This window comes from Copadichromis virginalis, linkage group LG7 (genome assembly GCF_057382275.1).
Source record: "Copadichromis virginalis isolate Kocher_CV1m ecotype Utaka linkage group LG7, C_Virginalis_male_GT1.1, whole genome shotgun sequence".
NCBI classification, from domain to species: Eukaryota; Metazoa; Chordata; class Actinopteri; order Cichliformes; family Cichlidae; genus Copadichromis; species Copadichromis virginalis.
Genome location: NC_140624.1, coordinates 38039676 through 38055788, shown reverse-complemented (window position 1 = coordinate 38055788; position 16113 = coordinate 38039676). Strand labels below are relative to the sequence as shown.

The window sequence follows — 16113 nt, the reverse complement described above, 5'->3', positions numbered from 1 at the left end:
CCCAGCGTCATTAAAGTCAGCCTCTTTGGTTACAGTTACTGCCATATTCAATTTTCCAACCAAGCTGGAGGGATGCATCCAGTGCTTCTCTGTGCCAGTGTTTGCAGATTAGGGTTGTGATCTGCAAGCAGGAGGTGCATCGTTTGGGCCATTGTCCCAGTCATCCAGTGACCACCTGCATTGTGAGGCACTACATACAGTACATCAGTACATAAAGGTGTGCAGGCAATCTCTGCTGCATACAGCTGTCAATTTGTATGGTCCTCTAGTGGTGACACAGGCAACAGCAGAGACAACCATAGCTTTGCCTAAGCTGCACTCTGCAGCACCATGTGTTTGCTTATCACCTCGGAACATACTGCCATTCGATGAAGCCTAAAAATATGGTAAAACAGACAGACCAAGAGACAGCAGGAGAAAGTGACAGAGAAATGTAGATGCTGCAAAAAGAATAGACAGCTTATGAGGAAAAAAAGAAAAGCAAAGGAGGAAAGGAAGCATCAGAAGATTGGTACGTGCGTCATGGATGGGAGAGGGACTAATTAAGGAAGGCTGGATTAATTAGGCTTCCAGTCTGCCTCCCTCTCATACTCCCACCGAGCTTCATGCCAGCTCAGGCCCCAAACCAACTCCCAAAAGCAAGGCCTTGTATTGTTCCACAGATTTCCCATTCATTCAAGGGAATGTGTGTTTTCACTGTCAGTAAAGACCACCATGGGGCTTAAAAATACCCTGGATATGTGGTACATTACACTAAGCACATAAAAAAAGGACAGAAATAATCTCTCATTAATTTTACTTGCATATCTACATAAAATGTGTTGGAAGCCACATTTGGTTACCTTAAATTTCAGACGAGACAACATATCTTAATTAAGCCCCCAGACACACACACCTAGGGACTAAAGGTTGCTAAGAAAAAAAATGTCCTCCCTGACTGATTGGCAAGTGGCTGCTGGAGGTTGAAAGTTGCTAGGTGAAATTGGAAAGAGGGTACTGCACCAAAAACCTCCTCCTTGTGATTGCTTTGGCCACTAGGGGATTGCCACATTCAACTATAGTTTACATGGAAGAAATCGAAAATATATAGCATTTGCCTTCAAAATAAAAGTCGTGCCTCACAACTGCAGCAAATAGTGGTTTTTATTGCTCTTTTCACACTTTCACTACTGTTCAGGGAGCATTTGGTGTGTGTTTGCATAAACATCACCATCCTCTATGCAAACTGTAGGCAACACTGGCAATCTGTTAGTGACCAAAGTAACTGCAAGGAAGTGTTTTGTGTATGACTGTATAAGAGCTTGTGATAAATTTCACCTTGTAACTGCAAGCAATCTCTAGCAACCATTTGGTGAATGCACATTTTTCCCAAGTGATTTGTGTTTGCGAGGAGGTCACTGACCACTGGCTTGTGGAAGTGGGCCCAAAAGGATGTGTCCTGTAATTTGCAACTATACCACATTTTTAATATTTGTATTAATATTAATGTTGTATGAATAACATATCTAATAATACTATTTCTATATTTTATATGTATTTATATTTTTACACTCTTTAGAGATTTAATATCTTTGGAGATTCTCTTTAATCACCCTTTAATCATCATCTAATAACATATCTGCAGTAGGTGGCACTCATAGGGATCATTCTTTCTGTGGAAGAAGAGTCATATGATCTTGACCAGTAACTGACCAGTCATATGACCAGTCATATGAACAATTAATTTTTAAATAATTGGATGCAGCTCAGAGAATAAAAAACTAAAACAGTTTCTTAAAGATTAATTCAATTAAATTCTTGATTAAAATCCATAAGATTCTCCCATGTGTTAAGATAGAGTTGTGATATGATAATTCTGTTAATTTATGTTAAGGTATTACTAGTCAGTTGTTGCGAACTTTTTCATGTGACCAAGCTTGCACATATATAGTTAACCCAGGATTTCCCAATCTATGTTTCACACAGATGCATGTTCTTGCACACAGATTATAGTGAGCCTTTGTAGCCTAGTGCCACCCAATACCAATGACATTCCCTTCCTTTGAACTGGCCTTAAACTTCACAAGGCCAGTTCCACAAGGAGATATGGAGCTCCTGCTTCATGTGTCCTCTTTTTTTTAATTAGCACATGTTCTTGTTGCATGCAGAACATACAAAGGTTCATTAATTTCTCCCAAGATAAACACACATACAAACACATTTCCTTCTGTTCTTAAGAGATTTAGCTATACTGCATAATACAGTATATTATAGATTATGTGTTGTTTTATCACCCCTTTGGAGATATGCGTTGACTTCACATGCTCTATTTGAAGTGGACAAAAAGCAGACTCACAAATAGATAGAAGTCTTTACATGGCTACTGGTCCTAAGAGAACTTTCGCATGTTGTGCCCATCTTTTTTCTTCTCCCATTCACCTATTTGGCACATTGAATTAATTTAACACCTGCTACTCATGATATTGAACTAATGTACAAAGTGCTAAAAGTAAGCACAAAGTTCACTATCCAAAGTCAATGTGAAAATCATAGGTGTGACGGGTGTGTGTGTGTGTGTGTGTCTCTCAGTGTACGTGTGTTCGCAGCAATACATCTCTTGATGTTACCCCTAAATTCCAAACTCCTTGATGTTGATGACAGAGAAACCCTCTCCAAGCCAGAATGTAATTAAAATCTGCCTTTAGCTTTCCTTCACATCACATCCTTGGCTCCTTCTTGGATGGAATATGATGGGATGAATATTTATTGTGGGTCTTGTCTCTGAAGGGCTGCATGGAGAGGCTTGAGTAAAACAAAGTAGGGAAAAAAGCTGGTTTTGCCATTTCTGGCCTGATTGACGCTCCAGCTTGCAGCAAGTAATTCATTCTTAGAGGGAGGCACAAGTACCCCACTCCTTCTCCCAGCACAAGTTTATGATAATCCTAATAAATTATGATACGCTGCACAGACATTAAAAACTGTGATTGGCACTAAATCAAACACGCTGTGCCTCTCAGGTCAGAGAGAGCTGAGTTAGTGTGTGTGTGTGCCCTGCTCCCCCTTCCAACTATCAATTTTCCTATGTCCTTAAATCCTACATCACTCCTAGTCCACCTACCGATTTCTCTCTCTTCTCTCTTTTTGTCTAGTCCTGTCTTTGGCTCGACTTGTAATTTCCATTGCTTTTCTGTGCCCTTTCAGTAGCACACCTTTCTTTGCAGCTGACTTGATAAATCTAGGTGACAGTGTAAAATGTTCCACTGGAAAAGAAAAAAAAGTCTGAGAAATAGAGTACGGCCCTCAGTACCCTGGGAGTGTGTGTTATTGTACCTTCTTCGTATTTGTCATGATTCCCTGCACTGCTCTGTATGTACCTTTATCCTTTCTGCAGCTGATTTAATTCATGGTTGAATGGATAACCAGATTGACACTCACTACTTTAATCTTAGTCAAACACTCATGTGCACTCTGCAGATTATTCTACCTTCATCAGCTATAGCGGTCATAGGTCCAAAACATCAATTTGTTGACGCAAATCCGGTTAGCCTGATGTTGATTACTGCCCTGTGCTGGCCCTTATTATGAGGAAATTGAAAAAAAAATCTTCCACCTGCCTTGATTAAAAAGAGTGAGCAAAAAAAAAAAAAATTGCTTAACTGTCTAATTTGCAGGTATTTCATCACTAGAAAAAATGTGGGAATGTAAAATTTCATTAGTATTGGTCAAGTACACAACTACTTTTGTAATGGTTCCCTCCTCCGAAAATAGCACTGCTAAAAGTTGATTATGTCACAAGCGAGAAGCTGATCAGACAGATAGTTGGATTTAGATTTATATACTGTATATAGTATGCATAAGTTCAATAAGGAAGAGAATCACTCATCTGCTTGCTTTCCTGGGTGTTCAGCTGCTTTTCTGTTGTTTACATGACTACCGCTTTCCCACGCTGTCAATTATAATACTGACATCATTACAAGCCTCAGTCTTCATCATCACCAACACCAGCCTAAATATGTTAATTTCTCTACCTCGATAAATCATGTTCAATTCTTCCAAGTGATCTCGCGGATGCCATTATCTACTACAGACACATAGCCTAGGTGGATTTTTCTAATCATCATCATCATCATCAACATCACCATCATCTTTACCTGTGATCATTATAACATTTGAATTGATATTTGAATACAGGCTGGGGCGATGGTTCCTAAGTAGCGTTAGCAGCTTCATGGCACAATCAATCTTTAACATATTCATTGTTGGTTTTGTCAATAAGGTGCTTTTATTACCGTGCTAATGTGATCGATAAGAGGGACCATTATATTTTACAGTCCTGCTGTTTACTGCTGAACATGACCTCAAACTACATGACATTTCATATGTTGACCATGCTGTACTGTAACGAAGCTTTTGGATGGACTTTGTGTAATGGGAGCAATGTTCTCTCGTTGTCATTTGTTTTTCATAAATGCCTTGATTTGAATTGGGACCTATTAAATCTCCCTATTAAAGACAAGAGGCAAAGCAGTGCAAAGAATTACATATCAGTAGGTGGGAGTCAGTAGCCTACACTGGGAAAGAGAAATACATATTAGCATGTGCACTATTGAAAAATTTGGATAAAAACTCCTGATTTCATCTGGGGCTCCTAAATTGCTAAAACTGGTACTGGATGACACTCTTTTTGTGTTTACATGATTTTCTTTACTGCTTAGAAATTTGGGGTAAGAATACAAAAGTGAAGCTGTTCAAGAACAGAAGTGCTCACTCATGAGAGGTGGACATTTTCATGCAGTAGAAGACTACTTGATTCAGGATTAAGCAGTAAGACCACAGTGTGGGATGCTGGAGGATGACAGAGACAGGTAATTAACTAAAAATAATATGTGCTTGACACAGCAGAGAAAAGGTTTTTAAAAGGAAATAGGAGACACAACAGAATGAAACTTCAGAGAATAGCATAGATGAAGGTTACTTTTGTATGTCGACATGAGTGGATGCAACACATGCAGGCAGCCTTCTCAACCACCTACATACTGGAGAAGGATCAGACTTGAAAGGGAGAAGAAATTTCATTAGATTTCCACATCACTATATTTCAGCCACCCACACCCCTTCATGTACATTTTTTTATGTAATGTACAGCATAAAAAAAGCAGCAGTACATCACAGAAGCATCAGGAATTTGATGTCTGATTGCTTTTGCTACCTTGTTACATTTTTGATGGTGTGGTGCAACAGGTAGAAATGGAATTGCACTTACATGTGCACATGCCCTTTGATTTAAATTATGCATGTAACATGATTTGAGTGAACTGAATTTAAAAATGACAAAAAGTTAAATGTTCAAGTGTTCAATTTTTTTATGTATTTATTTGTTTGTTTGTTTATTTTGATTTATTTATTTATTCATTTATTTATTTGGGGGGGGGGGGGGTGATCATCATTAAGCAATCATTTGAATCCTATATAAACAATGTTTAGTTAGTCTTTTGGTGAGAATATTGTCCTAATAATTGTAGTCACTTTGGCATTATTTACACCATCTCTCTACGTCTCTCTAATTGCACCCAATTTTTCCAAACTGCTTATCTAATTTAGGGTTGTGAGTGGGGGTGCTGGAGTCTGTCCCAGCTGCCTCAGGGCAAAAGGCAGGGTACATCCTGGACAGGTTTCAAGTCAATCTGAGCCAACACAGAGAGAGACAATCATTCACGCTTACATTCACACGTGGTCATCCATCCATCCATGTATGGTCACTTTAGAATAGCCAGTTAACCATGTATGTCTCTACACTATGGGAGAAGGCCTGCATAGTCAGAAAGAACATAAAATCATTTCAATCTCAGTTAAACAAAAAATATAAAAAAATCCAACTTTGCAATGCAAATTCTGCTCCAAAGTGCCCTTTAATATAATAAGAACATGGCCACTTTCCTAAGTGCATTGAAAGTTTGACATGGTCACATGGGGTTAGGTTGGGTCTTGTACTGGAATTACTTTATTATCTTCAAAAAAAGAAAGAAAAGTTTAGAGCCATCACTGATCAGAGGATGGACAGCTGTCGGTGGACAAAGGCCTGTGTGTCTTTGTGGACACGCGCCTGCCAATCTAGCTGTCAGGTCTGGATGACTGCCTGATTTCTCTGGCTTTCTAACTGCTTCTCCTGTCTGCCTGTCGATTGCTCCATCATGATGAATGTTCTTCTCTGCCAGGTTCACTTGCCCACCTGTCTTACTCCACTTCAACTCAGAGAGCCTGCCTGTTCTTTTTGCCTGTTGAACTTGCTGGACTTTAATACTGTCATCACTAGAGAAAGCAGTGGAGAGACAAGATGTTTGGTTACAATAGCTGTACCCCATCCTTGGTTGCTGGTTGAAACTATTGGGATGAATATTCTTACCACATCCATTCAAACTGACTAATGAGCTTATGTTTCATTGCATTGCTCATAGGTAGGTATAAAAGCACTACACAACAATACAAATATTTACTAAGAAGTACAACAAAAATACCCAGAAAGACACTGACATTTAATGGATGCACAGACCTGTGTGATTTTTTTTATACTCTTACTGCAATATGCTCTCAACCCACACCACACTAAAAAGATAAAGTTTCTACCCTCTCTTTTTATTATAGCAATTAGTTAATTGGGATGAACTGTAATAGCATATAACAACTCTTTCAAGAAGTATGGAATTGAGACTTTTGTTTCTTGAAAGATGCAGTTTTAATTCCAAGTAATATTCTTGACACCAGGTCCCAAGAAACCTATTAACACAAACTATATAACTGACTTTGGAAAGCTAAAATATTTTCATCTGACAGCAACGTTATGCTACGATGACGGCCTAATTATATTTGACTTATTGTCAATTCATTAAATAGGACATCTTTTTCCACCAAGAACGAACTAGCCTGCATAACCTCTGCAGAAGTGCTTGTTTGAATGTACAGTGTTTTGAAGAAGAAAAGGAAAGAAAAGAAAAGAAAAGAAAAGAAAAGAAAAGAAAAGAAAAGAAAAGAAAAGAAAGTAATTAAATATGCCTATCACAGAGTTGGCTTGGATGCTTTTTATTTCTTCATTTTAAAGCATTTTGAGCCTGAACAGATGTTCCACTGCTGGTACTTAGTGGTCTACTTACATGCAGATCCATGGATGAGTCATCTTCATTTTCATATTACCTGACCCTAACTGATTTACAAAAAAAAAAAACAGAAAATTTTTTTTGAATTGAATTGCTAACAGGCAAAGTGGTTTGGGGTTTTGGGGCAGTTCAACCTAACTGAAAATGATACTATTGATTTGAATTTTAGATACTTTTTTTTTTTGCTTGTTTTTTGTTTTTTACAAGTTGTTTGTATAGTGAAATCCCAAAATAAGTGTAACTACAATATCTCACTTCTTTCAGTCCTATACTGTATCTGAGTGCTGAATGAAGATTCACGTACTCTGATAATAGTGAAACAGCTTGCCCTATGTTTACGAAACACACAGAAGAATCTAAAAATACTCATTAGGCCTGATGGACAAAATCAGCTACTAATATCATTATGTTTAATATGCTATGCAAAGCCACAGAAATCACCAGAATCTGATTGAGAAGAAATATACCCTATAGCAAAGTGATCAAATTGGCTGTAAGGTTATGTCATACTATAATACATACCAGTGTGATGGTTAGTAGATAGGAGTTTAACTGTATAGAGTCAAGCTAATGATTGATTGATCTTGTTAATGTAGAGGTCTTAGAAACTACAGCATGAAATGGTTCAAACGGGTAAATATGGAAAAAGGGAGAAAAAGTGTTTTCAAAGCGTTTTACAATATTATAAATACAATTTATAATATTATGTTAATTGCTGCATTTCTGTAGCAACTGAACTGTTTCTTTAATATGAATAGTTATCGACATTGCATGTTTTGGGCTAAGAAACAGTATGTGCATGTATTGGATAATAGTTACAAACTTTAGAAACAATTTTTTAAATTGATGTAACTGAAAATAAACATTGGTAATTTTGGGATGTGATATTACTTGTTCTCTTCTAAGTAAATTGGCTGGACTTTATAAAGCAGGCCATTTTTCAACCACAGCGGAGTGAGGTGATGGTGTGGGGGATGGTGGCGTCAATAGCAGAGGAGCTGGTAAAACATGCAAGAGACTACTGTAAAACAAATGAGCTCTGCTATGATAAATGGCTTTGAAAGTGAACAGACCAGTAGGAGGAAAATAATAATAATTGCCGTGCAAGAGGGCACAGAGCAATACATCAGATCCAAATTGTAAAAGATTTTTTGATGAGTTTCACAAAAAGAAGAAAAGATAACAAAGGCAATGTATCAGGAAGCTTAGCATTAATGATGCACTTGGGTTGCTTTGTAAAAATTGTGAGGAAAAGAAAAGTGGCTTGCCTCTTTTCCAGGTAATGTAATTGCTGTATTGGTGATCTAACACCCTCATTAAGCATGGATCAAACAGCAGCGGAGAAAGCAGCAGCATGGAACCAGAGTGTGAAACAGACAGGATTAGTGGATGAGAGAGATGTTCTCTCACGCGCAGTGCATGTTTGAAGTCTCCCACATGGCTAATTGTAGACTGAAGACACTAGCATTGAGAAGTTCAGCCTCCCCACTGAATCACAGATAGCTCACTTGCCCTTGGCTAGCCTCCCAGTGTTTGTGTTGATTTTTTTCTGAGCAATTAACAATCTGACACCATGACCTCGGACTGACAAGAGAGGGAAAGAAAACAGGGAAGGTACTTCTTCCATTTCAGTGCAGGATCTATTAGGACTTTAACCTCTGAAATGTTGACATATTCTAAAGAAAAAAGACATTTAATTTTGCAGCTTTTTAGTATGCTCTTTAAGACTCAAATATTCCACAGGAAACCAGCTATAAAAATATTATAACCATATTACAGTGATTATTATAAAGTTCGAGAATCCAGTGCATATAATTAACATGTGTCTACTATTGATTTAACTCTCAGTTAATCCTATATAATTGGCTACAGATGTTAGATAGTTGCCCTGTAAGAGGCTGAGGACTTGTCCAGGGTGTACTCCAAGTTTAGGCCAATGACAGCTGGTATAGGCTCCAGCCCCCTGTAACCCCAAATTGAAAAGCAGCTAAAAAATGATTGAATGATGGATATGGTTGTGCTTCACTATTCCTCAGGTCTGGACTATATTTTTTTTGTTTGGTTGTTTGGTTGTTTGGTTGGATTTTTTTGTACTTTATCACAGTTGTTGTATGAATTATGAATTATGTGTTCTTAATGACTAAATGGATGTCAGATTATTAATTTTCTTTTACTTAACCGATTGTTTAAAACAACTGATAATAATTATTAATAAATAGATTTTAAATATTTTCAAAAGAAGTAAATATCATAGTAGATAAAGTAAAGAAGTAGATATCATATAATTTTTTTAATTTGTATTTTTTTAATTGTCAAATATGTCTGGGCAAAACAGAATAGTAATGCAGTGACAATCAGCCAGGGTGACATTATAGTAAGTGGGTGACTGTAGTTTGGAAAAGGTCACTAGAAGTATCAGAAGAAGGGATGAGGAGGGTGAGTCAAAAGGGCATGTAGCACTCCTGCTAGCAGGAATTAGTTTCAGAAATTGCTAAGAAAGGTAACTCATGAGGTGTGCTGGTGGTTTAATCAAAATCTGTATCTAAGAACAACTTTGTGTACCGTGCAAAAAATGTACATATATGTTGTTTATTTGTGATTTTCGATGGGTCAGCAATGCAGAAAAAACTGGCCAGATCTTGATCGAAGTTAAAAGGCAATCATGTTAGACACTAAAAGAAGAGTGAGCCACTGCCAAGGTTAGTGCTGCCATGGACGTAATCCATCACGTATGGTCTGTAAACCTATTGGTTTGGAGATACCATACTCATGATGACTACTAAATATGATAAGCTACCAGTGAATCTGATGGAGAACCCTGGAATACAATGCATGATACTATATAATACTATACTCAAACAGTAGTGACTTCGCAATCACGCCCTAAACCAGGGGTGTCGAACTCCAGGCCTCGAGGGCCGGTGTCCTGCAGGTTTTAGATATCACCCTACACAGCAAATTCAAAAGTGTTAAATGTTTTGGTGTTAATAGTCTTCTTGCAAAAGTAGAGTTAATTTTACTCTAAGCAGAGTCACATTCTTTTAATGTAACTCTGAGGTGTAAAATGATAGTAGTTAAAATCGAGTGTTAAAAATGAGTGTTTCTCTGTCAAATCTGGAGGTGTTACAATGGAAACATTAACTCTTGACCTCTTAACTCTGAACTCCTACAGGGGCTATGACACCAACAGAGTAAATTCACAGACTCCGCCCCCAGCACGGCTCCAATCGAAGCTGAAGTGAAGCCTTTTCAGAACATTTTGCTCTACATATTTGAGTTGTTTGCCATGCTTGGTAAGTCATTTTTTCAAAGATTGTTTCAATTATTATTATGAGCTTTTACTTCTGTGGCTCTTTGGAGTTGAGACAAAGCTGTGTGAAAGGCATTAGCCATGTTGCTCGGTGATAGCATAATATTCTGTTTTAGCTAGCTGAAAGGTATTGTTTGCGGGCAAATACCACAGCACTGAAAAAAAGCTTGCATGGAGTTCGACACCTGTGCCCTAAACCATACTGTGCTTCATCCTCTATTCTGTTTTACAAAATAAACACACTGCGTTAATGAATACCATACTCATCTGGGAATTTTTACTTAAATGATCAATCAAGTGAGAAGTACATAGAATGATAGCATGGAACTCTAATAGAGTAATATGATATCGAACCTCTTATTAGCACTTTAAGGCACTTTCATATTGATTTTTTTATGTTAAGACATTATCCATTTTTATATACATTCTCAGAGTGCAGCTAGAATGGAGGTGCTCAAAGTATGTTGGAAAATTGCTGTTGCACCATCTTCAGGCAATTCACTAAAAAAGCTCCTAAGCTCCAATTCGTGTCAAGTGGACCTGGAAAATGATAAAGGACAATCATGTGAAGAGGTCCTTGGTTACTATATAGTGATGGAATAGAATCAACTATATAACAGAAATGTTAAGAATAAAACAGGAGGAATAAGGAATGCCCCCACACAGGAAGGATGAACAGACATGAATTGCTATATCCTCAAGCCAGAAAAGAGGAATTGAGGCTGCAAGGTGGGCAGAGTGCAGCTGTGCTGCTGTGTTCTGACAAGTGATTTATGTCTATGCAAAGGCAACGAAATGTAGAAACAAGATTGGAGCACATTCTGAGATGAACTTAGGACTTTGTGGATGGCTGACTGATAGTTTCTGTCTCCACTTAACAATGTTCTAAGATAGCCCAAATAGATAAGGCTGAAGGGAAGGCATTTTAAGTATAGCTTAAAATTGTTTAAACAAACAGTTCAAAATATTTTAAGGAATATAGCTGCAGCTAAAAAAGCTGAAAAAGCCTGAGGCCAAAATGGTATAATTTGACAGTAACTATTCCCTATAGGTGTGGCAAGTTAATTAGGAGAGTCTAGAATGCCGCAGCAATAGGCACTGACTAAGGTTTGAATGGAATATAATTAAATAAATGCACCAGTAAACACTGGAAATGATCACAACAAGGAGTCTATACTGTTACATATGCTACCTCTTCACATACCCAGCTTGAATGAGATATTTATCTGCATGTTCTAAATCAATTTTTATTGAACAATTTTGACATATAGTTAATATTTTTTTAAGTAACTACTATTTAAATTACACAAAGCAGCAACAATAAAACCAAACTACATGAGATCCAAAACAACTCTATAATAAATGTTAACTCTTTAAACTGAGTATTTCAGTTTGGGTTGAAACCGCAAAATAATGCAATTCAAATAAATAAATGTAATAAGATATAATAAATTAAAAAATAATCAGGTCAAAGTCAATATAAATCAGGATTATAGAATGAAATGTGTCAAGGGGAGGTCAGGGACAGCAACAACATGGCAGCTGCTCTTCTTGTAATCAAACCACCGAGAACTACTTGCAAGAATTACATGTTACCAAGTGACCTGCATCCAGGGAAGCCAGATAATCAGTAAAATAAATGAAAAGAATGTGGATGTTCAAGTCCATTTACTCAAAGTTGAAAACTCTGTATAGAGTTATTAAATCAGACACAACCTGCAACCCACTGAGTAAAAATATATTTCAATGGAAGTGCCAAGAAAAAGAAAAAAAGGGCTAATAATGTCACAGCGTAAAGAATTAAGCTATCTCCTGCACAAGATCACCCTGACACCCATCCTTAACCATATGTTAAAAATGCCCTGGTTAAACAGTCTTTAAAAATACTGCATATTTCAAAGGAAGCTTTGCTTCTGAAGAGAAATAAAAAAAAGTTTAACCAAGAATGATACCATGTGTTAGGTACTCAAGAGTGTTGAAGCTACAAGCAAAAGGAGACGACCAGCATTCCCATACTATTATAGTCTGTAAATACTGTTTTTAAGAAATTCACTTGCCTGTGTAAAAGAAAATTCAAAGGATTCTCACTCCTGTTGGAACTATTAAAGGCTGGTTTTTTTGTGTGTGTGTGTTTGTGTGTGTGTTTGCATGTGTCATTTTTTTTTCATTGCCTGTGTTAACTGAAGTGTGAAGTATGCATATGGTTTATGCATGACTAATCAATTAAGCAAGGGAGTAAACAAGTGAGTAACTTCAACAACAACTCAATAAGAAAGGAAGGTGGAAAACAGAAGTTCTCTTTGGGGACAATAAGATTAAGTATTTTCTACCAACTTCTCAAGTCATACAAAAATGTGAAGTCACCAACTCAAGGAAAGCTCTCTTCAGTGACAAGAGTCTCTATTAGCATTCACACCCGGTGTCCATAAGTGAATCTTCCCACCATTCAGCTATTCTCTATTCACAATGCTTCTCATCAAAAACCGAATAATGGTAGAGCAAACACACAAAGCAGAAAGTCTGTGATATGCAAGCAAACAACTATCTAAATACGTACAAATGTCTAACCACAAACAGCGTAGCTTAATCTCAAGATTACGAGGAACAGGGTATGTAATCAGTCTCATTTATCTGTATTTCTGTACCATTCTGTGGCAAAACAAACATTTGCACCTCAGCAGAGATTATGGCTTAAGCAAATACACAAACAACCATGTGAAAGCAAGAGATATCTTCTTATACACACAGTGATGCTGAAGCCATCTCTTTTCATTCAGTAATATTCCATGGGAATACAGTATTTACCAAACCTACTGGGTAAGGTTAAGTAATCAAGTACAAGACTAATTTTTATTAAAGCAATGCAAATAATTACCTCTGGTCGCATCATTGTGGACCGAGTTTTATTTTAGGAGTAGTGGCGGTGGTGTGGGTCATACCTCGCATTCTCGAGAGCCTGAAATGGTATAGGTGCAGGGTCCGGTCCCATTGACAAGCACATCCATGGCCTCAGAATTGGTGGGCTTGTAGTCCACATAGTACTCCTGCAGGGGAGAGCTCAGTGTGCGCTCCGTCTCTCTAGTTTTCTTGCGACGTTTGCGAGCTGCTGCCGAATGCTCCTGCAGTTGCTTGACACTGCTAGGATAGCGCTTCCATGATACATATATTACTAACAGGATCATCGCAACAGAAAGAAAAAGGGCAACACTTCCAGCCACAATCTTGTGGAAAGACACAGGCTCCAAGTCTTGCTCTGGGGGTAGTGCTACAGGTGGAGTAACTGCTGAAGATGTAGGACCCCTAAGAGATCCCTCACCTCTCTTTCCAGAATCAGTGGGTGAAGCAAGGATAGCTGGGCGATGCTCAGTTTGGGCAGGGACACTAGATGGGTTTGGAGGAATACTCACTGTAAGTGGTGTTGCTTGGTTTGATTTACAAACACCAAAAGCTTCAACTGCATCCATCACTTTTTCACCCTGGGCTTTCTTCGGGGAGGCGCAAATCATGGTGGTTTCCTTTGCCCCTCTAAAGTTTCTCAACCAGGCCACCAATGGGCAGATGGCAGGGCCACAATCCCATACATTCCCAGCTAAGCTAATCATAGTCAAAGAGATCCAGGCATCAACTACCTCCTGGGAAACATTGGTCAGCTTGTTGGAATCCAAGTTGAGTGTTTGCAGATTGGGTAAGCATTGGTAAACTGCAGCATCTACTTCTGTCAGCTCATTCCCCGACAGATCCAGTTTCTGGATGGAGACCCAGGTCCAGGTCAGGCCCTGGTTCATAGAGCGAATCCGATTCCACTGCAGGTAAAGAGCCCGCAGATTGTAGAGGCGAGGAAAGTGAGAAAAATTGATCTTTGAGAACTGGTTATGCTCCAGATGCAGCTCAGTGAGTTTGACCAGGCCAGAAAATGCATTTCGAGTGATACTGCGCAGACGGTTGTAGCCCAAATCTAGGAACTCGAGATTTCTGCAATCTTGGAACAGACGCATTGGAATAATTTTAAGAGAGTTTGAGCGTATGTGAAGGCTGAGAAGCTTCCGTAGGCCCTGGAATTGTCCAGGTTGCAAGGCTTGCAGTTTATTATACGAAAGGTCCAAATTACGCAAATTAGGGACAGGGTGGAATGTGGTGTTGTGGAGTGATGTGATCTTATTGGAACTCAGGATCAGTTCTTTAAGTCTGCGGACCCCCTGGAAGGCCATTGCATCCACAGATGCAATGTAATTATGGTCCAAATAGAGCCAGATGAGGTGGTTGAGTCCTACAAACTGGCCTGCACGAAGACTGGCGAGGCTGTTGTATCGTAAAGAAAGGCCCTCACAGCCTCCTGAGAGGTTCTTGGGGACATCACGAAAGGCGCTTGACTCACAGTAAACAATTTTTCCATCACAGCGACAACTCTTGGGGCACTGGCGCTCACTTAGAGATGGATTTGCTGCCAGCCACACCTGCATCAGGAGTTGGACCACTAGCCAGCGGCGCCGCAGAGCAGAGCCTATAGTGAGGGAAGGGAGAGGGATAAAACAAAATGGAAAAGAAAAAAGAAAAAAAGAAGGGGGGGGGGGGGTTATAAAGAAAAGATTTAATACAAATTCAAAAACATTTAAGCCATATTTTTTAATTAATTTTATAAACAAATACATTTTTTTTTGTATGAGTGAACAGAAAATGGATTTATTCACACCCAGACAAGGCTTTTTACCCACAAACAGGGGCCACAATCTTAGCAGTTTTAGCAGCAACTTCTGATGAAGTGTCCTCAGGTAAACATCGAGTGCTGTACCTGCACTTATACATTTGGATGACTATTTTTACTTATGAAGTCAGTATACTAATACAAAAACTGAACTTTTTGACCTCCATAATAAACACAGGAATTGTTGTGGATGCATCTGAAGGAAAAGTCCCTCACAGTACAGCAAACATATTTGAAAAGCTTAAAACCAACTTCACCAAACAAGAAAGTCAGGACAAAGCATAAGTGCTGTTAAGGATGAAGGATCCATTTTCTTAGTCACTCATCTGATTTACAATTATGCAAAAACAACCTCAGATGAACAATTACACTAAATGTTATTTCTTTAAAAGCCTAAATGCTGTGCAGACTACATGCAGTGGGGAAAAGTACGCTCTTACTGCTTCCATAGATTTCAAGAGGGTAAATTGCTGCCACATGCTACTAATCGGCAACACTTGATTACTTGATATGCATTGTAATTTTCCTACCAAATATGTGCATAGCTGATAAAAAATGTGCAAGTTTGGGGTTTACGAATTTTGCCTACGGACATTACAATATGCAGACTGGAGGAACCCGACCACTGACTTTTGGATTAGTGGATATTCGACTCAACCCTTTAACCTTCTCCAATGATGTAGGAAATATTTTCGTAGCACATTTTGGGCCCATTACTACCAGTTATTTATCACGTAAATGCCACAGCTTGCCTGTGTATTGTTGCTGACCGTGTACATTCGTTTATGGCTGCAATTTTCTATCATCTACTGACTACTTGCAGCTTAATAGTGTGGACCATGTCATGACCAAAAGTCATTTCACTTCAATGGCTGACAGTGAGTTAAATGGATTTCAATGGCCTTTCCAATCAGCAAATTATAATCCAGTAGAATACACCTTTTGGGTGTGGTACAATAGGAGATTCAGGG

The 16113-nt window shown here is 38.4% G+C and overlaps 1 protein-coding gene across 1 annotated transcript in view; it reads right to left on the bottom strand.

Annotated features, from left to right (window-relative positions):
* LOC146705569 (leucine-rich repeat transmembrane neuronal protein 4) overlaps nt 1-16113 on the bottom strand; it is a 104815-nt gene that overhangs the window by 81975 nt on the left and 6727 nt on the right. The window contains exon 2 of the mRNA XM_085463292.1: nt 13380-14941. Within this exon, the coding sequence (XP_085319418.1) occupies nt 13380-14941 (1562 nt within the window). The remainder of the gene's footprint in view (nt 1-13379; nt 14942-16113) is intronic.